Source organism: Dipteris shenzhenensis, chromosome 25, assembly GCF_047967505.1.
Source record: "Dipteris shenzhenensis isolate YYH24624 ecotype China chromosome 25, Dip_SZ_1.0, whole genome shotgun sequence".
Taxonomy (NCBI): Eukaryota; Viridiplantae; Streptophyta; class Polypodiopsida; order Gleicheniales; family Dipteridaceae; genus Dipteris; species Dipteris shenzhenensis.
In genome coordinates this window covers 1807186-1827602 of record NC_141620.1, presented here as the reverse complement: position 1 = coordinate 1827602, position 20417 = coordinate 1807186, and the positions used below count along the sequence as shown (strand labels likewise).

At 46.7% G+C, this 20417-nt stretch overlaps 1 protein-coding gene across 1 annotated transcript in view; it reads right to left on the bottom strand.

Moving 5' to 3' along the window:
• The window catches only part of LOC147885297 (protein SEMI-ROLLED LEAF 2-like), a 76601-nt gene that overhangs the window by 2450 nt on the left and 53734 nt on the right, over positions 1-20417 (bottom strand). The window contains exons 15-17 of the mRNA XM_087396962.1: positions 13052-13179; positions 10101-10292; positions 9873-10013 (exon numbers count right to left, since the gene is read on the bottom strand). Coding sequence (XP_087253088.1) covers positions 9873-10013; positions 10101-10292; positions 13052-13179 — 461 coding nt within the window. The remainder of the gene's footprint in view (positions 1-9872; positions 10014-10100; positions 10293-13051; positions 13180-20417) is intronic.

Sequence of the window (20417 nt, the reverse complement as noted above, 5' to 3'; positions counted from 1 at the left end):
CGCATCTGCTCCAACCACGGGCCAATGGGCAAGCCTCCGTGGGCTGCCAGCCAGAAGAAGTAAGAAATCTTCCTCAGTCGCAAGCTGGACCACAACTGCGTCCAAAACCCGAAGCGAACATCCCAGGGCACACTCTAGGTCTCCCACTGTCTCTCCCTCAAGGGGGTCCATCTCGACGAGTCCATCTGAAGTCTCCTGCCAATCCGTGTGGTGTACGAAAAGAAAGGCACCTCATCTATCATCTCAACAAGGCCGCCCCTAGAGGGCCAGAACCACTCACCGGGGTCCCACTTGACCTCCCTCAGGGGTCTACCCTCCCATAGCCAAAGGTGCCATCTAGAGGTGTCCTGCTCTGAGATACTGAGAGGATCGATGTGCCACTCCTTCCCCAAGCGTCCTACCACTCTGATCATCTGCCAGTGTATCCCATCAAGACTCCCATCCATCTCAGGGTCACTCCCAGTGAGGGGCTGCAATAGGCCTCCAGGTCCTACACGGAAGAAGCTGGGGTCCGTGATGTCGCGCTGCATCAAAATCCTCAAGGGAACACCAGTACGAGAAAACTACCCCAGCCATTTGCTGTCTCTCCAAATGTGAAGTCCTTCCCACCAAGACTCAGGAATGGCTATGTCGATCTCGCCCATCTGCTGCCCTGCCCCTCTCAAACACGCTAGGGCATCAAGCCTTGTCTCTGCCTCCATAGGTAGTCTGCTCCAGCGACCAAAAGACCCTGTTGGACCACTGCCCCATTGTGCCCAACCAATGTGAGTCTGCTGCCCAAGCATACGTCCCTCCTGATCTCTGAACTCTGGATGCCACATAAGGGGCTCACGCTCAAACTCCTCTCTGCATCTGGGCGGAGCACGGATGAGACCCCCTGCTAGTCTCTGCCAAACCCTGTGAAGACTCCTCATTAGGGGGGAGCCCTTCCCCGTAAGGGGAGCCTCTAAAAAGATCCATCTATGTGAAGACTGCCACTGTCCACCAGTGCGTGGGGTATTCATCAAAAGCCCTCTCTCTAAGAGGAGCTTCCATGGCTTGGCACCTGGGGTGAGGCCACGAACCACCAGCTTGCTGCCCAGAAGGGCCCTACTCTGCATCTCCGGATCAATGATAATCAAGCCTCCCAGTGCGGCATGATCACCGTCTGCCAAGCTACTCGGGCCCTAGTGTTCCTCGTGCCATCTGAACCGGCCCAAAGGAAGTTCCGTACCAACCGTCGAAGTTGCCCAATGCATCCTCTGTGAAAGCACCGATAGGAGGCAATATACTAGGCAGTGGCACGAAGGACCGCGGACGGCGGAATTGTGGGCCTCACACCTACACGGAGACAGGTACGAGAGTGGATCCAAGCGAGCTTGACATTAGAGGGCGACCACATCCAGGAGGTCACCATCTAGGTGTTTTCCTCATCCAGTTGAGCTCCCCTGACACCGCCTCGACACTTGTGGAGTAGAGCCCCATTCTCCTTGGCCCGCACCTTGTCTACCTCTTTCCTTGGTATCATGGGTTCACAGTGGAGGACATGGATACGACACACCATGTTCCACGGTTTTCGGTTACACTCCGCTTCCCAGGGCTCCTGAAGGAGTATCGAGCCATCCTTCCTTCCATTGGTCGAGCATTTGGCACAGTGCTCGAGTCCCTGCCAGAGACGGCCACCTCCATCCTAGCAGATGGAGTCCCCAGAATCATACTGGTGGTGGAGAGCCCGGAGTTCCTCCCAGAGCTGATCCTTCTCGAGACCCTAGAAGGGGGCACACTTCGTCAGAGGGTGGAGATCTCTGGGCTACCAGGTCAGTGTCTTCGTTGCAGACAGATGGGTCACCTTGCTAGAGATTGCCCCCATGGCCACCCTCGTGCGCCTTCCCCCCTCCTGCACAGAGTAGGTAGAGTCAACAGGCTTGAGTTCAACGCCCTTTAGGCAGGAGCAACAGGAGTCTCAGACTCCATGGGTTACCCCCTCAGAAGCGAACTGGACACAGGTTCAAAAAAAGAAAAAGAAATCAAGCAAGCAGGCGTGTAAACACCGCAGACAGAGGACCAATTGCAGGGAGAGGGACAAGGTTGACCGAGAGGCCTCGAAAGAGGAACAACAAGAGTCACCTCCCCCAGCAGCAGAGGCCACTGCCCATCCAGTCGATCCTCCAGCTTCGGAAGTTCAACCTCTGTACCCACCCTTGCAGTAGAGAGCCCGAGGAGCACCAGATGCGGCAATGGCGGAACTGCAGATGCTACCCCGACCAGGGCCATGAAGGAGCCGATATAGAGCCCCGACGAGCCTAATCAGCAGGGGGGCCTGTGGTTGCCCTTTTTCCTCCTCCTCTCTCTCCCCCCCCCCCCTGACCCCTCCCCCTCCTCCTCTTCACTTCCCTCTCCCTCCCCAAGGTTCCCTCCGTCCCCTCCCTCCCCCTCAGCCCCCCCCTTCTATGGTCACCCTCACTACCTACCCCCCGCTCCCTGTTCCCCGCGTCCCTACCTCTCACTCTCCCGCCGCCCCCCTCTCTGCTTCAGTAGCAGCCTCTTCTGCTTCGACACCTCTACCATCAGGCAAGGGAAAGACGACGCTCCCTTCTGCTTCCTCATCGCAGTAGCAGGTCCGCTTAGAGAGGGATCTTGAGGGACGAGGCTCGTCTTTCCGGCCAGTAGCTCCTAACTTCTAGCCTGGGCGTTCCTTACCGTGGGACTTCTGGAGGTTAGGACCCTGGAACTATCTAGAGATTCCGGATGCATATCCTTTACCATTGGAGGTCACGCTCATGGTCCTTCAGCCCCGAAAGAGGGGTTTGATCGGTGTAGTGGGATCTCAGACACCTCGTTTGGAGATTTCCGTTTGCCTCCATAGGGTTGGAGAAGTGGTCCCTGAAGGTGTTTGACGCTATTTTGGGTAATCGGATTATGCTCATGATGGACGAGTGGATGGGACCACAGGGACTAGATCTTTGGTACGCCCATGGCGCGGAGGTGAACTTTCAGTTGAGCTTCAGGCGCGAGGAGCCGGTGTGTGGTTTGGCGACAGGAGTTATCAGATTGCTGATGGAGACGAAGGTGGAGCAGACACACTTATGGCCCCTCCAGACATGCGCCGAGTTGGTCGGGGTGGAAGCCTCCTTTATGATGAAGTGGGCACGAAAGATCAGTATTGAGCCGGTATCCACCCTAGTACGATGCCGCATAGACACTGACTACTCGCCTTCCAAACCCTCGGTAAAATCACACAAGGACAGACACCCACTCACAAGAGAGCCTTGTTCCCGACTCGCTCGTCCTCATGAGCTAGACCATAGTGAGCTGGAACGTACACGGGCTCCACGATCGCGTTCGTAGTCAGCCGCAGTACCTGTTGCTTCGGCAGGAGTTGCAGAGGGCAGTGGTAGGGCGGACAGTGGACATCCTTATGATTCAGGAGCACATGTTTTCAGCAGTAGACATCAGACGACGCCATCACCTTCTCCCATGGAGAGGTCCAAAGGAGTGGTCTCCCGCACTAGGACGGAGCGAAGGGGTTTGCATCTCAATCTCTCTCACTTTGGCTTCAGAGGTCTACGATCAGGGCGAGCTCATTTCAGCACGAGCAGTTTGGCTGGGAGTTCGAACGGGAGAGTTCAGGATTGGATTTTTGAACGTGTAGACAGCATCGCCCGGCCTTTTGGAGGAGGCTGTCAGAGTGTCTTCCGGATGTTGATTCCTGGATTGTTGGAGGGGACTTTAACAACCTGGAGTTTGGGGAAGACAAGCAGGGCGGCGCCGTGTTCTCAGAGATGCCAGCAGCAAAGCGTAGCACCTGGGAGCAATTCATTTTCATGATCAATGGCAGAGACCTATGGAGAGAGCCAGAGTTTAGCAAGACTCCTAGCAGCCTTCTCTTCTCCTTTGGACAGAGGAGACACGATGGATTGCTCAAGAGATTAGACCGCTTTTATGTTGGAAGTCGCGCCTTAGTGGTAAACAAGGTGGGAGTTGAGGGTGCTGCCATAGAGCCCCTCTGGCCAGACCAAAGGTCACCATCAAGATATTCTTTCACTGTAGCAAACACGAGTGCTCCCGTTGCATGGAGGCAAATGAAAAGGGGAACGAAGCAGAGAGGCGCAGGAGAGAGAAAGAGAGGGCAAGGGAGGAAGGAGGGAGCAAGGGGAGGAGGAGGAGAAAGGAATGAAGAAGAGGAAGGAGGCGGGAGAGGCGGGAGAGGAGGAGAAAAAGGTGGGAGGAGGTAGAATGGCGGGGGGGGGCGTGCTGACGGGAGGACAGGAGGACAGGAAGAGGTGCGAGGAGGCGGAAGGAGGGGAGGCGAGGAGGCGGAAGGAGGGGGGGACGAGGAACGGAGCGGGGAAGGCAGCGAGCAGGGGGACGGAGGTGAAGCGGCGGGGGAGAGAGTAGGGCAGGGGGCGGAGGTGGAGCGGGGTAGATGGCGGAGGTGGAGAGGGAGAAGGAGCGAGGGAGGCAGGGTGGAGCGGGAGCGGAAGAGACAGAGCGGGGCGGGCGGAGTGGAGGTGGAGCAGGGGGAGGCAGAGAGGGCGGAGGGTAGGGGCGAAGGCGGAGGTGGAGCAGGAGAGGCAGAGTGGGCGGAAGTAGAGCAGGGGGCGGAGGTGGAGCGGGGGAGGCAGGGCGAAGCGGAGAGGGAGGAGGGGCGAGGGCGGAGCGAGGAGGGTAGGGCAGGCAGCAAGGGAGCACATAGGCCGCGGGCAGCCTACAGGCCGCCGTAGGCAGAGGGGGAGAGCTCACCAAGCAGCTCCTCCGTTCGCTTGTTCTGATCCTACAATAATTAAATGATGGAGGCAACGGACATGTATAGCTTTGAGAGGGGTTCCCTCATGTCAAAGTTACATGGAAGGTTGATGGTGGCACTTAGAGACTATGCTTGTTGGGCGTGATAGCTTTTAGAGGAGGCATCCTAGAGGCAGCAAGGAAAAAGTTAAATTGTGTTTTCTGTCGTGTCCAAGTCTCCCCTTCTTCTGAGTTGAGGAGTCCATGCTGACTGTGGATATCCCACTATTTGCAAGAACATGGGGAAATAGCTCATGGTACGGTTTTGGTCCTGCTAAGGCTAGGTCTTCTGAATTTCCAACAATGCCAAAAGATCGCATTTTATGGTAGGGAATGCAACAATACTAGCTCAGTACAAAGAAGGACGAGGTGTCCAACAAGAGCCTTACTACAAAACAAGCCGAATTAGCGGTAGTGGCCGGATTATGGAAGAGCAAGCCCTCAAAGAACTCAATGTGGGCTTGTGGGAAGCACTGATGTTGATCCAAATCAACAAAGAACTACCTGATGAATTCCTCGTTAGGCCCAAAAACTCTTTCAAGATTATAAGGATGTATTCACATGGGAAGACACGAACTTGAATGGGGTACCAATGAATGAAACATTGGTACCCCAAAAACTCTTTCAAGATTATAAGGATGTATTCACATGGGAATACACGAACTTGAATGGGGTATCAATGAATTTCATTCAGCACCTAATTACCCTCATTCTAGATGCAAAGCTAATTCGACAGCAACGAACCCCCACTATATGTCAAGGTGGTAAAAGCCAAAATCAACCACCTGCTAAAGGCAAGCTTCATTTACCAAGTCAACCAAAGCAACTGGTTATTCCTAATCATAATTGTCCACTTGGCTGCAAAGAGAACGTAAGAGGACTACTCGTCTTGGTAGGACTATCTCAGTATGGACAGTTATCATCATGAGAGATTAAGTAATGACCTTCGTAAGGTAAGAATGCCTAAGGCTTCACAGTTGTCAGGGCTGAATGCCTCAATTAATAATGTCTTAGTAAATTCATTCTTGTGACTTGGGATACAACTTAGGTTATATAAAACAGCCTAGGCCATAGGGACCTGCTCTTATAGAGAAACTGTGGAAACGAATTGTTTAGCAGAAAAACTATTGCAGACTGTTTACATGTTGAGTTATTGCTTGCGGCGGCAGTAACGAGTGAAGAAAAATAGATTGAGCAGGTACAACAAATTGTCTGCAGGGTACATGACAATTGGTCCAAGGGAAGCTCTTGCACATGGTCCATTAGCTTTCTAGGGCATACATGACAACACAATGCATCATTGCCTGCACACAAGACGGACCCTCGACATTCTTTCTGATTACATAAGTGTTCTCATGAAAATTGTGAATTGCTAATCAAGGAGTTAAAGGTGGTGCAAAGCCTTTGAACATGCATACAAGAACAACAACTAAAGTGGAGGTTGCATGCATCCCAAAACCATCCAAACGTACAATCGTAAAGACAACTTGCATTGCAAGGCCACGCAAATGGTACCAAGTGCCTTGTGGCTGCAAACATAAGCAGGCATACACAATTGGGATGCATGAACAAGCACCTGGTCTAGCAGCCAAGTGGCACAAGGCTTGACCTCACAGAAAGGAATAGAGTGCATCCAAGGCTTTACTATGTGGTAGTGCATCAAAAAAGTAAAACTTTCAGAATTGCCAAACAACTGGAATCTCTCCTTCTTAGCATACTAGTTTGAACATCAATTTCTTCAGACATAGTCAAAACATAATAAGCGCACACATGGTTGCCTCTCAGACACACCTGCCACAAAAGGTATCTACATCTGAGCTATGTACCCTGCTTTACCGTAACGTTTCTCGTTAGCCCCCCTCCTCAACCTTCTTTCTCCCCACGTATTGAATTCTTGTAAGCCTTTGTTCAAGAGCCTGATTCCTAGACCTTCAGTTGTATACAAACAGAGCCATGGATGTGGATATACCTTGCTGTGTGTTGGGAAACAATTTCACAATGCGTTTTTGCTTCCAATCAGTGTGTTCCTTATGATGACCACAAGCTGTGCGTAGTACTGGTGCTCCTCAATGCAAGATAGAAAAGCCTCAAAGGTATCACCCTAAAGGATATAGTTGGTGGTGGAAAACGGATAATAGCCGTTGTATATAAAGGCAATGGTGGTTGGCTGCAAGCCCAAGTGTCTGAGACTGAAGGGCAGATTTAGTCTGTAGCAATGGATGCTACATTGGCTATACAAAAGTTGGACCTGCGATCTGGCTCTGCCTGCTCTAGGTGCCTCTGACCTATCCATTTCAAGAAGGCATTTGACACTCTACCTTGCTCTCCCTCGATCTAGACACTATGAAAGTCTTAGGGAACAGTGTTCCCCCTCCAAGAACGGCCGGAACGGCATTCCATGAAGGAACCGGAACGTCCGGATCGAATCCAAAACATCCAGCACATGCGGAACACCGGGGTTAACACATTCCGGCCTGCAAACTATTCTGGTATGCTGCGCTGTGCAGGCCTGGTAAAAGTATCGTTTGGGTCTTCTGTTTCTATGTGCTATTGCTCCTATGTGACCCTTCTACTCTAATTTCTCAGCTCTCTCCTACCTACTCAGTCCTGACATCTCTTCCAGCCACACTCAACCAATCCTCTGTTGTCAATCTACATAGCAAGTTGAGCTCTAGGCCGGCTTTGTAGAAACAAAATGATATCAACTTATTGATATCTGAGTGCTACAAAAGGAGAGGGAGGCTCCTTGTATTACCTGCTTTCATCTCACACACGATAGTGAAACTAAAGTTTTTTTTTTTTTTTTCAAAGAAAGAAACCTTCTATTAATGCTTGAAAGATTTCATACAAGACAGCAGCCCTGAAGGTGTTGAGTATGGAAAAAAACCGGAAAAGGCTGAAAGAAAAAACTGGCCTGTTCCAGAGAAACCCAACTCATTGCCTAGGGGATCTCTGGTACTGGGTCTAATAGCCAAGAGAGGGGACTATACAACCAGCGAATCCCTCGTGGGGTGAAGATGTAGAAAACTTCTGCAGGCCAAGCCTTGCACAGATGAGCACGCCTCTTGATAGTCGCCCTGGAGCCTGGAGTCCCATGCTCCCATGTGGATCATAGTGTGTAAATGATGTCCTGCTAGATGGCAACTAGGGTAGCCGAGGGTGGAGCCGCGTGCTCACCCATCACGAGACTGCAACGAGCCACCCAAATGTCCCACGCCATGATGCTGGCTACCACCTCCCAAACGAGCTAGGCTATCAGGAGGGACTGCCTCATGGAGTGGTATCCTTTAATGCTCTGACCCTCTATCCGGTAGGCTAGGCAGATCTCATCAATCTGAAACGCGTCTCCTCCCTCTGTCAACCAGGCCACCATCCCCAAGGTGTAGTCTCTCTAAAGACTCTGCATACGTGTCATGATCCTGAGGGCTCCCATCCAAATCCTCGCTGCGCTACGACAGCTCCACAGGCAGTGCGGGATTAGTCTCCAGGAGACCATCGGAAGCGAAACTCAAGTTGATCCCCTTACTTGGCTGTTATAGAAAAAAGTATTGTATTCAGTCCTTGGCTACTATGGAAACCCAGAAAATTACTTGGATCACTTTTGTCTTGTCCATCTATTTCTAAGGTTAGATCACCACAATCATTGTCAAATAGCACGAAATCACAAACCAAACCACCTCTGTGGCTCCCTTCCCACTCCCTTTTGCACCAAGCTCCTTCCCTCCCAAAAATGAGAGAACAGAAAGTGATTCTGACTGACATGAGAAACTGCTGTGGATGCCATGCCCGGATGTATTCAGAATTGATTTGCAGTCAACTTTTTTATTTGCATCCGTAATGATCAGACAGGGTTGTTATTTATTATCTTCCTTGAGTTTAATGTGCATCTGTTTTGCTTCTAAAATAAGTTTTTATGATCTTCTCAAGGCCCATGGAAGTAGAGCTGTATCGCTACATAAGACAGTAGATTGCTTAAACCGTCACATGGAAGTGATTCAAAAGGCATCAAGAGAGCCACACCTAGTCGAGATTTCCCATTGCCACAAGCATGTTTGGAAGATAGCTAAGGATGAGGTGAAGGAAACCCTCAATGAACACCAACAAGAACACAAAGCTATAAAAGCTCATTCCTGGGTGTCATTGAGGTCGTATGCCCAAACGGCAGCCCCTTACATACTGTGGTTTTAGTCTGAGTAAAAAATGAGCAACTTCGTCTATCAATCCTAGAATATGACTGAAACCAATGGCACTCTTAAGGGATCACAAGGGTAGTGTAGCCCTTGGGGAGTCTATCTTGGGTAGCTATATTCATTGGGAAGCAAGGCCTTGAAACAGTGATCCCAAGATATATGTATGGTGAGGCTATTCGGCTCTGTGTGGCACATGAAGATCTCCCTGTGCATGGTTGATCTGAAAGTGTCAAGGTCATTATCTTGGCTCTTCCAAGTTCACTCTTCAAATTTCTCTGGTCACAGAAATCTTGGACGGCTGTCTAAGGTCACGAGCAGAGACAACATGGAAACAGCATCATCTATCTGTCTAGCCCAACAGTGACCCCCCTGCTCCAAGAATATGTGAGAGATGTGACCACTCACTCAATATAGAAGGCAAACAAGGTCAGCAACAGAGGGCAACCTTGCTTGACTCTATGGTGCTAACAACCTCCTCTGTCCATGCTGCTGTTGTTCGTCCTTACATTGAGACACTCCTTTAGTGCATAGCTACCAGGGAATGGGAACGTTCTGGAAATGTCGGATGTTAGAATGGGAACCTTTTGGGAAGGAGGAACGGGGGAACGGGAACAGGAAAATACATGGAAATATACCAAAATATGAAAAAAGAATCACTTTTCGTGGCTCTAAACTTTCCATTTCAGCTTTAAACTTTTAGAGAGAACTTAGAAGGTGGAGACAGTGGAGAGAAGGGGCTGAGAGAAGAGCAAGAGAGTGGAGAGAAGGGGGGGCTGAGAGCAAGAGAGTGGAGAGAAGGGGGCTGAAGCTTGAGAGAAGGGGGAGAGAGTGGAGGGAGGGGGTTAAGACGATCAAAATGCTCTACTTAAAAAAGGTATGCTCACACACAAGACAGATAAAATGCTGGTAGATAGCTACCTCATCAAATGACATAGTTTTTTGAAAGAGTATTGCTGTCCAAGGACGAGCTGTATTCAACTGCAAATCGAGTCCAAATGCAAATCCATCATCCGGAGAAAACATCCGTAGTAGTTCCTGTTGCAAGCTAGTGTGCTCCATCTGTGTTTTCAGACAGTTTATCAGTCACACCGTGATAATCTTGTATATTGTCAAGCTGCAAACTGATCCTGCAAAGATATTGAATACCTCAAAAGCAATAGTTGAACTGTTTAATATGAGGGACACCAAAGAATCATTCGACAGTTCTTTGTCCATTCTGATGAGAGCTAAAGAATCTGAAGCAGAAGCATTATCTGCAGGTGTTCCGTAGTAATTGACATCTATTTGGCTTGCAACTCTCAATCTGTTTTCATCCACAAGCTCCAAATACGGGTCCATCTAGGGGGAGAAACACATACATTCACTCAATTAGATTTCACAAAAGAAAGTTATATAGATAAAATAAAAGATATTTTTTCCAAAAGGTTAGCAAATGGGGTCTATTACAATCTTCATGTGTTCCTAGTTCAACCTACAGGTAAACGATCACTTTGTTAACTGATATTAAAGCGGTCTTGCTCTTCCAGCTATGATAAGAACAAAGGCATCGTTATGACCAAAAACATAGGTTCCAACCAATCATACAAGCTGCCAAACATAAACACACAGCAAGGCATAGGAGAGAGACATACATCTAAGTGAATTCTGTACAAACAAAGTAAAGAGTCCAGTTTGAACCTCACAAAAAGTATCCCACAAGTTTACAAATCTTGAACTCCATGCATGGGATCGAGTAGTCACATCAGCACCCAATAGACCATCAAATTAACGTATGGTCTCATATGAACCACAACCCAACATGGACATGAGCATCTATTTATACAAAAGTCTTCATATCCAGTTACGAGCATCTATCCACACAAAGGTTTTCATAATGAGTTCCTATCAAAACCTTGGAGGTGAAGAGCAGACTCAATCATGAAGACTAGTAACTCCAGAGAAGGCTAAAAGAAAGCAAGTCCATATTCTCTTCATCCACGCTACAGCTTCCCATGAAACAAAAGAGCATTCATTATTTCTCTCCCAAACAAACAGTTCTAAGAAAAGAAGCTTGGCAAGCTAGCTGCAGAGTAATGAACGTTGACATTGGTAAGAATTACTACAGAATAGGGGGGAAAACTTCACTAGATGAGATTTAGTCCACATTTTCTTTGTCCAAACCGTCAGGAAGATGAGAGTACTTTGATTTACCTCCCAAATGAAGAGTCCTGAGCTCATAAAGCAGTGAATAGGGCAATGCACCACTGAAGCTAAAATGTTTCACATCGGATGTAGACCCACATTGAGTGTTGGGAGACCACTGCCCCACGTGATGCCCCATATGCTGAGAACAATGAGGCAAGTGATAAAACATTCTGGATCCGGGCTTCTCATTAAAGCCGGATGAAGACCTGGAATTGTCTCTGGAAGGGACCCGGACTGGGTATTGGATATATATAACCTGGACCCGGATGCCAAATTATAGCATTGATTCAAGGGTTGACTTACCGGATAAAATCAGGAGAAGATATCGGTGATTGCTGGTGATTTTGTGGCATCAACCACGAATTGACACCACCGCTGTTTAAATAATGGTGGGCTGAAGGGTAGCTCAACTTGATAAGGAAGCTGTGAGAAACAGTTGGCAATTCATGGAATTTCTGACTCTGCTAAAGTTGCTGGACACAGGACTGCTGGGTAGTTGTTGGAGAGATGGACCCAGCAGCTTAAAGGAGGGTAAGTCTATGGTCCTGTGCCACACGACAGGAACAGTGTGCTAGAAGTCGCACTGCATAGAGCGGCGAGCTATAAGTCGGACAGCAAGTGGCCATCTTGAGGAAGAGTTCGGGCCTTGGCCCTTGAGCAAGCACATAGGATCCCAATGAAGCCCCCTAAGGAGGCATGGAGGATCCACATCAAACCCTTCATTGTTGCTGCACATTCTGGCCAGGTCGGGAAGGTTGAAAAGTTAAAACCCCTTGAAAACTGTGTTTACAAGGTTCTGATTTGGAGTGATCCATTGTATTGAATCCAGTGTTGTTTCCCATGAGTGCATTGTGCCCAAGTATTGGTTGCGGTAGAAGTTGAGTGTAAGACCGGAGAGAAGCTTTCAAAATCGAGGCCCTTTAGAGCATAGTTTCCACTGTTGATCTGAAGGTAGGTTGGGTTGCAATTTCCAACATTATCTAGTGGTTGGATAGTCCCCCCAAGTGACTCCTTGCACCTGCTCTAGAGTTATTACAAGCAAAGATGTGGGAACACCATGAGGCAGCCTGCAAGGGGCTGGTTCTTGTATTCAATTTTTTCCAAGCAAAATACAGAGGTTCTTATTTTTACAGAGAAAAATGATGGTTGCATTGCTTTTAAACTAGCCTCCATAAGATGCAAATGTCTCCCTGGTCGTAAATCAACAGAAGCCAAGAAGATTGTATTCCTGGTCATAAGTTTTAAAGCCCCTCCAAAATGAAGAGTCTTAAAAATTACCTGCACAATGTAATTAAATGTCTCACTCCATTGTATATATTACAGAAGGATAACTGACACACAATGACATCTCCTATGTGTGCACAAGGGGGAAACCACATGGATGTCTTAGCTTTTTTAAATACTAGGCAGGTGGAGCTTGCAACCTACAAGATACACCAATTCAATGGCCTTGAAAGTAGAGTATTGCAGTAGGTTGAGAGTACTATCATAACCCAAGTTCAAGTCAGGTGATATAATGTTACAAAGTTGAAAGGACAGCCTGAAACAGGCAGTGCTCTAAAGTGTGGTAAATTAGACCTATCTAGAACCCAGTGAGCCCACATCTCTGTAATTCACAAAGCTCATGAAACTCTAGGAACAGGAAAGATAGGTCAACAGAAACACCCTCAAAGTTCAACATTCAAGTAAAGAACATCCACAAAATATTTAGTTTGACCATGATCATGAAACTGTAAAACTTTTTAAGAGAAAGCAAATGCGCCACCAAATGTACAAAAAGGGACACCAATTTTGCAAAAGCTGCAACTATTTTTAACCTTGAGATAGATTAAACACACATTCCTACCCTTGTTCTCCTACATGAACAAGAAGCTGTTGAAGTTGTAAAGCTGCCACATCTAAACCATACATACCAATCCTCTTGAAAAAGGAGCCTTTGCTTGAGTAATAATCATGGGTAGATTATAGACACTTGATGCAAAGACGAGCATAGCTGTTGCTAATATGAAAAGAGACCTTTGCCTGGACGGTGATAAGTAAACTGCAAGATAAAAAGAAACTAAATACTCAGGTTTGCATAATCATGGGATTAAAGCACAAGACCAATTCAAAGTTCTAGAAACCGAAATATTTAATGCCCTTGATAATTCATCACTGATCTCTGTTTTTGTCACATGCCTGAAAAATTACCTGGGAGGTATATTAACCAATCTAGCCGCCATGATTTAAACATTAGAATAATTTTGAAGAAGCTTCACACAAGACTAGGTGCTAGATCACAGGTACCCCATCTAGATGGCTACAAACAGCCTCAAAATAAAGAAAACAGTATGGACTTCAGAAATATAGGGGACTCATTGCAAGCGTATAATTAGAACCACATCATGCACAGAAGGGGAAAAATCAATAAAGCAATAGCTGCGCATAAGGTCAAAAACCATCAGCTGCATTGCCCAGGGCAGGGACTGGCCAATATGGCATGCCCATTCGTTGATAGCATGAGTGCCACATCTGCACATAAATGCATACACCCTGCAGCTCATCTGTGATTAACATCACAATTGACATTGACTCTTGAAGAATCATGAGGGAGATTCTTGAAGAATCATGAGGGAGATTGAGCTAATGCTTACAACAGTAAAGTCACACCACCAGTCCAAAGAAAGCAGTGACCTCAATGGTGGAATCCACATTTTCAATAGCACTAGTGGCTTTTCCCACAAGCAGCAGCCAATCTTCACCACAAGGAGTCACCTTGTTTCCTGCACTCATCTGTGATAACATCATCATTTTACATTGGAAAGTCATGAAACACAGTAAAGGCACCTGCTATTCCAAAGAAAGCCATGATCTCAATGGTGAAGTCACATCTCAATAGAGGTACAATAATTGGCCAATCCTTCACTACAAGGAGTGTCCTGGTTTAGATCAACTTCCGAGGCTCGACGCAAACCAATTGCATCAAGGTTGACACAGCCTTGAACTCAAAGAACCTGGATCGATCAGAGAAGGTGCTCATATAGAGCATTAGCTAGCGTTGCTCCAATACAGCTCAGATCCCTAGGAATAAGATTTAGTGTTGTAGAATCATTTAAAGAGGAGAACCAAGGTTAGACAGAAAGGATTCAAATGGCAAAAGAAGGCCAACATTCCACAAGGGAGCAATAAAACTATATTAAAATGCTTGTCTACAACATCATTGGTTCTAGCCTCTATGTCTGTGAGCCCAATCAATCACTTCTTATCACTCAAGGTCAAGGCCACACTACCCTTAGCCCCTTCCTTCTCCTTTCTTCCACTTTGTCCTCCCTTCTCCTCACCTTCTTGATTGTCTACATGCACAGGATGTATTGATTATGTGTTCCTACAATTGGATGCCAGGCAGTATGCCTTGTCTCAAAAGCGCCCATAGCTCTTTTTGGTCATCTTCAAGAAGAATTGTTGTTGAGCCTATGCAATTGTCCTAGCACCCTCCTCCCTCTACATAAGCGCAGTGGCCATTTTGCCATTCAATGGCTTCTCTCCATATCGACCAGCCACATCGCTAGATAGATTGGAGGTAGAAACATTGTCATGCTAGAGTCCTGCACTACTTTGGGCCCAGTACACAGGCCCATAGAGTAGATCATTTTAGGCATTTCCCGGGTGCCATTACCAAGCAGCACAAATGTTGTAAAACCGGCATTTTGTACTCGCTTGAATTTGTATGTGCATTAAAGTGCCCATTTTGAAGCATAGTTTGTTTGTGCTCTACTAGCTGCCTGTTAGTGTGAGGAGCTCTGGTACTGCTTCCCCCACTAGTGCCTGGGTTATCCAAACTCTTTTGCACATATTAAAAGTGCATTTGCTGGGTTTGTATATGGGTGACTGTTGTGTTTGTATATGGGTGACTGTGGGCGTGAAAAATAGCATGCTGCCAATCTGATGTTTCCATTCTTCATCCCTAGTTCTACCCACTCTGTGGGTTCTCCTTGATGGACTGACTTCTCCCCTTTCGTGCTGATGTAGTATGCAATCCCCCCAGTTCCTTTTCCTCCTATATATCTCTTGGTCCACACTGATGTCGAAAATCCCTGCAATTCTGGGGCTGCATTTCCTTCATTCTCCCATGTCTCTAGAGCTATAAATATATGAGTTTCTGAGATTTCCTCATCCAATGCGACGGCCTTGTCTAAGGTCCATCCTCCCATATTCCATACCTTGATCCTGAGAGTCTTGAGTTCCTATTTGTGTTTCTCCCATCCCCTCCCTTTTTCTCTATGATGATTGGTTTTCCAATCTTTCAAATAAGCACTCTTCCCCTCTTTCTTTGCAGTTTTGATTTTACGAGCTCCTTGATTTTCAGAATGAATTGACTTCATGTGAGGTCTTCATTTACCCATATAAAATGCCCTCTGAGATGGTGCCTGTGGTTTAATACTTTAGACGAGACTATGTATGTCCTGGAATTTCACCACTATCTGACTTGGCTTTTCCCCTTTCTTCCCTATTCTGAAAGCCTTCTACCACCTTGTAGGAGAGATGTGCATTGTTTTTTGAAAGACCTAGGTAAGGATCTGTTCCATGTCCTCATCCTCTATCCTCACAATTCTGATATTTAGAGTGTTACAACTATAATACCGTGTGACCACGGTATAAGGCGGGAAGCCAGAGGGCTTGACAGCACTTGCATTAATAGGGCCTAAAGAGCTTAGATCTAGGGTCACGCCTAGGTCTAGGCATTTATGAGGTGGTGCATAAGGAGTCCTAGAGAGGGCTATAAAGAGAGGAGTCCCTTGTGGGACATGTGGCACCAAAGTTGAAGGCCAAGTGGCAAGTGCTGGGCTAGAAGGGAGGATTCTAGAGGGAGCCAAAAAAAGAAAGAAGGTTGAGGGGGCTCCAAGAAAAAGGAATCCGTGGTCGGGTGGAAGATTATGAGCAGAAGCCCTCGAGGTTTGAGGAGACACAACATTGGTATCAGAGCCGGACGACGTGGTCATGTAGTTTTTTACGGTAGGCTGTGTGCATAGACGAAGATGGAAATCGTTAAGAACATAGAGCTGGCTGAGAGAAGAATCATTCTTACAATTGAGGCAGCGCAGGAGGAAACGCAAGAAGAAGCCGCTCTTGTTTGTGTTCTTTTAGACTATTTTCAACTACACATAGTGAAGCAACAAAAGTTAGCGCGCTGGAAGATTGACTCGTTCATAGGGCTTCTTTGCAGAAGATATCTCTCCAGGCAATCTACTCTATGTCTTTATGAAGACCACTAGCAACGGAAAGTTACTTTGAAGCAGCCGGACTTGTCACCGTTTGTTAACCTGCGTATGCCAACCTACAGCCGGACTTGTCGCCGTTTGCTAACTTGCGTATGCCAACCTATGAAGAGAAAACGTCGATTATGCAACCTCATATAGTGGTGGCTGAGGAAAAGTAGCGAAGAAAAAGAAACCACGGTCGACGTGCGCATCGTCTGCACAGAGACGTTGAATCCGGAATCCGGTCGTCACGACGATTTGCAAAAATCGCAGAGTAGGAGGCCACATCATCCAAAGTCCAAACCTTCAAAAAAAAGCCATCTCATCAAAGCCTTTATACCCCTCTCTAAAGTCCCCCCTCTCTTTTTAAAGTTTTTTCACCCTCTTCTTCATTCCAATCTCCTTAGCCTTGCCAAACTCAAAGAAGAAGATCGAAGAACAGGTCGAAAAGTTCGAAGCAAAAAGTATAAAGAAGAGCGGAATCGGAACGAGAGATCAAGAATTACAAGCGTGAGAGGACGCGTCAGCTTCAAAGACAAATTCGAGACCATCGAACAAGTGTCTCTGCATCTCAATTAGGTAGAGCCAATTGCAAACCTGGTCGAGGAAATGTATCAGTCGTGTGAGTGGTCCAAAGCCGAGCCCCTCCTGAAAGAGACAATGGTATCGCCCTTGGATCTCATAGTAGACCGGACAGACACATAGAAAATGCTCCTCTGTCTCGACCTCCCCCAGCCTGCATAGTCTACAGACCCGCTGCTCTCTAGGTACGCCGGTTGCTCTCCCAGCTCAATCCGCAACTCGTGAGACGAGCCTTGTATCTGTCCGATAGCAATCCGCAAGGCGTGTGAGACTCTCCTATCCTCGAGGTACTTGGGCATGATGATGAGACCATGCTCCGATATCCTCAGAAAGTGGTCATGATAGAACTGGGTCTTGGAGGGGAACTCCTGACCCCCCCCCCAAGCCCGAGATGGGGGGTGGAGCTAGAGAAGGTCCAACCAATATGATACGGTTAATCTCATCATGTGGAATGAGCTCCGATGGTGCATCCATGTTGTATTGAAAGGGAGGGAGCCTATACATATGGATTCCGTGGCTATCAAACCATGTGGATACCCGCACATGCCATGCTGTATCAAAGCCTCTCTCTGCTAGTTGTCGGGATGACTCCAATGCCAATCTCAGTAATCTCCACTGAGGTAGGGCCCAAACTCTGTGGAGAAAACTCACAGAGGACGTCCACCTGGAGAGGTGTCATGGCGAATTCTGCCTGTATTATATGATGGGGAACTGAAGGCTTACTCCGAATCATCCTAGATCCCATGATCACCTGTAGCCTCTCAAATGCCTTCCAGTTAGTAGCTGAAAGGTAACTCCCCCAAAAAGGTGATACGATATAATATGATTGTATTAATGTCCAATGGAGACCCTTCAATATCTATGGGACTGGCAATCACTATCAATTAATTCCATTTTGACACTCTCAAATTGCCTGCGTAAGAAAGCAACACGTGCCTCATTGCGAACCTAGTGAAGGTTAGCCAAGATGTCCCATGCAGCCTTTGATGTTTTGCAAGACTGAATGTGAGGAATGATATGTGTCTTGACTGAAAAAGCAATGATAGAATGGCCGTCCATACAATTGTACAGGCAAAAAAAAATTTAGCCGAGATGGTGCAAGCAGGGTCGCTTGTATGCAGGCAGCTCGAAAATTTCAAATAACGTCAAAATCGGACCTCAAAAAGTCCAAAAACAGCCTTGAACTGTTTTTCTACTCAAAAAACAGGTTTTTGGCGATCAAATGAGGCACCGAATTGAGCTGGAGCAATGGGAGAGCATGAGGGAAGGCAGGTAGGAGCAAGAGAACCTGCTCTGATACCACTATTGGGTGCAGGAAGCAATGGAACGGGAGTGGAGTGCGGGAAGCAAACAAAAAGCTGGAGCAAAACGTAGTACTGCTCAAATGGTGCAACAGGACTGCTCCTAACTGATAGTAAACTCCCCTAAATTTGGTAGAATATGCAGGAAAGTTAGAGTAGTGAAGTACCTTATGTTTTAGGAAAAAGGTAGGAGAGAAAGATCATGGGCTGGATCTTCAACAGGGACTTGTGAGGGGCTGCACAAGGACAGGAGGAAGTCAATCCTTTTTAGAATTCAGCTGAGTATTGAACTCTTGCTGTATATTCTATTTCAGTAATGAAGTACAAACCATGAATTAATTGCCAAGTACAACTAGAGCCCTTATATAGGTATGGCCCAGGGCAGTACAAAGCAATATTGCTTATGGGATTACCTCCTAGGATGCCACGTGGCAACTTATGGTATCCCCTAAAAAAAGAAGAAAACACTTACAAGCCAATAAAGGCCTTTCTACTAACTTTTAGCCTAAGTAAAAAGTAACCCTATGTTACAATCCTCCCTCCTCAAATAGAAATTTGTCCTCAAATTTGAAAAGGCTGTAACCTGGACATACAATGCTCCTTGTAAACCTAAACAGCTCAATTCTGGTCATATCAACTGAACAATGAAGTTTCTCAGTCAATACCTCCTTGTAGGCATGCTGATCTGTAAATGGATCATATAATATTCCCAAGAAATCAAGGAATTGGGTGGAAGAGCTATGCTGTCCAATATAACAGATCTGATCATATAATCCAGTGAGAGACATGCTGATCTGAGAAAGGATAGTGAATGCTGGCTGCAGCATGTCCATATATGCTATATAGCAAGAGAAAATCAAATCTGCTCATAAAGACTCAATTTTGGCCATAGAATTCAGTTGAGCAATTAAGGGTACTGCTCCACAATTGTAGATGGCTGCCAAGAAGACTCCTCATCAGGTAGACCTCTCCATTTGATAAGATATTCCATGTAGGACTTGTTCCTCAACACATGATCTCTAAATCCAAGGATCTTCTCAGGTATATACTCAATTTGACCCTCTTCATCCATAGGAGGTAGCTCTTCCATAACTTGCTCCTTAGGCCCCAAATACTTCTTGAGCAGTGATACATGGAATACTTTGTGTATTCTAGAGGATGGTGGAAGCTCCAACTCATAAGCCACTTCCCCAACTTTCCTCAAAACCTTGTAAGGTCCATAATACCTATGAGCAAGTTTAACATTGGTATTACCTTTCAAAGAAGCATGCCTAGACTTATGTAATCTGAGAAATACATAATTCCCTTCTTCAAAATGAAGATCTCTCCTGTGCTCATCAGCATAATCCTTCATCCTTGCTTGGGCCCTTACCATATTATCTTTACATTGCTGTAATAGAGCAGTCATGTGAGCCAAATCATCCTTGGCTTGCTGGCTTGTCAATGCTTGATCAATAATGGTTGATGGGACATGAGCTTTACAGCCAAACATGGCTTCAAAAGGGCTCATACCAATTGAAGTGTGCTTGGTGGTATTATAACAAAATTCAGCTAGATGCAACCATTGATCCCACGATGCTTGGGTCTCAAAGCAAAAATGCCTTAGATACTCTTCCAACCAGCGGTTAACCCTCTCTGTTTGCCCATCAGTTTGGGGGTGATCTGCTGTACTTGGGGTAAGAAGTGTTCCCATAGAGCTGAAAAGCTCTTGCCAAAAATGCCCCATGAACTTAGCATCACGATCACTCACAATCTCCTGAGGAAGTCCATGTAATTTAAACACATTCTCCATGAATTGCTTAGCCACCTTGGAAGCTGTAAATTGGGTCTTAGTAGGAATGAAGTGGGCAGCTTTAGTAAGTCTATCAACAACCACAAAGATACTGTTCCAACTCTTAGAGGTCACTGGTAGACCTGTAATAAAGTCCATGCTGATATGTGTCCATTTACCTTGAGGTATAGGTAGAGGTTGTAGTAGACCAGCTGGCCTCAAATTCAACTCCCTGTTTTGTTGATAGGGCTTACACTTTGAACATGAGCAAGAACGTCCTTCCAAAGCCCCTTCCAGTAAAAACTCTGTTTTACCTTATCATACATCTTGTTGAGGCCTATATGCCCAGCCATAGGAGATGAGTGAAATTCCTGCAAGATTAGCAGCT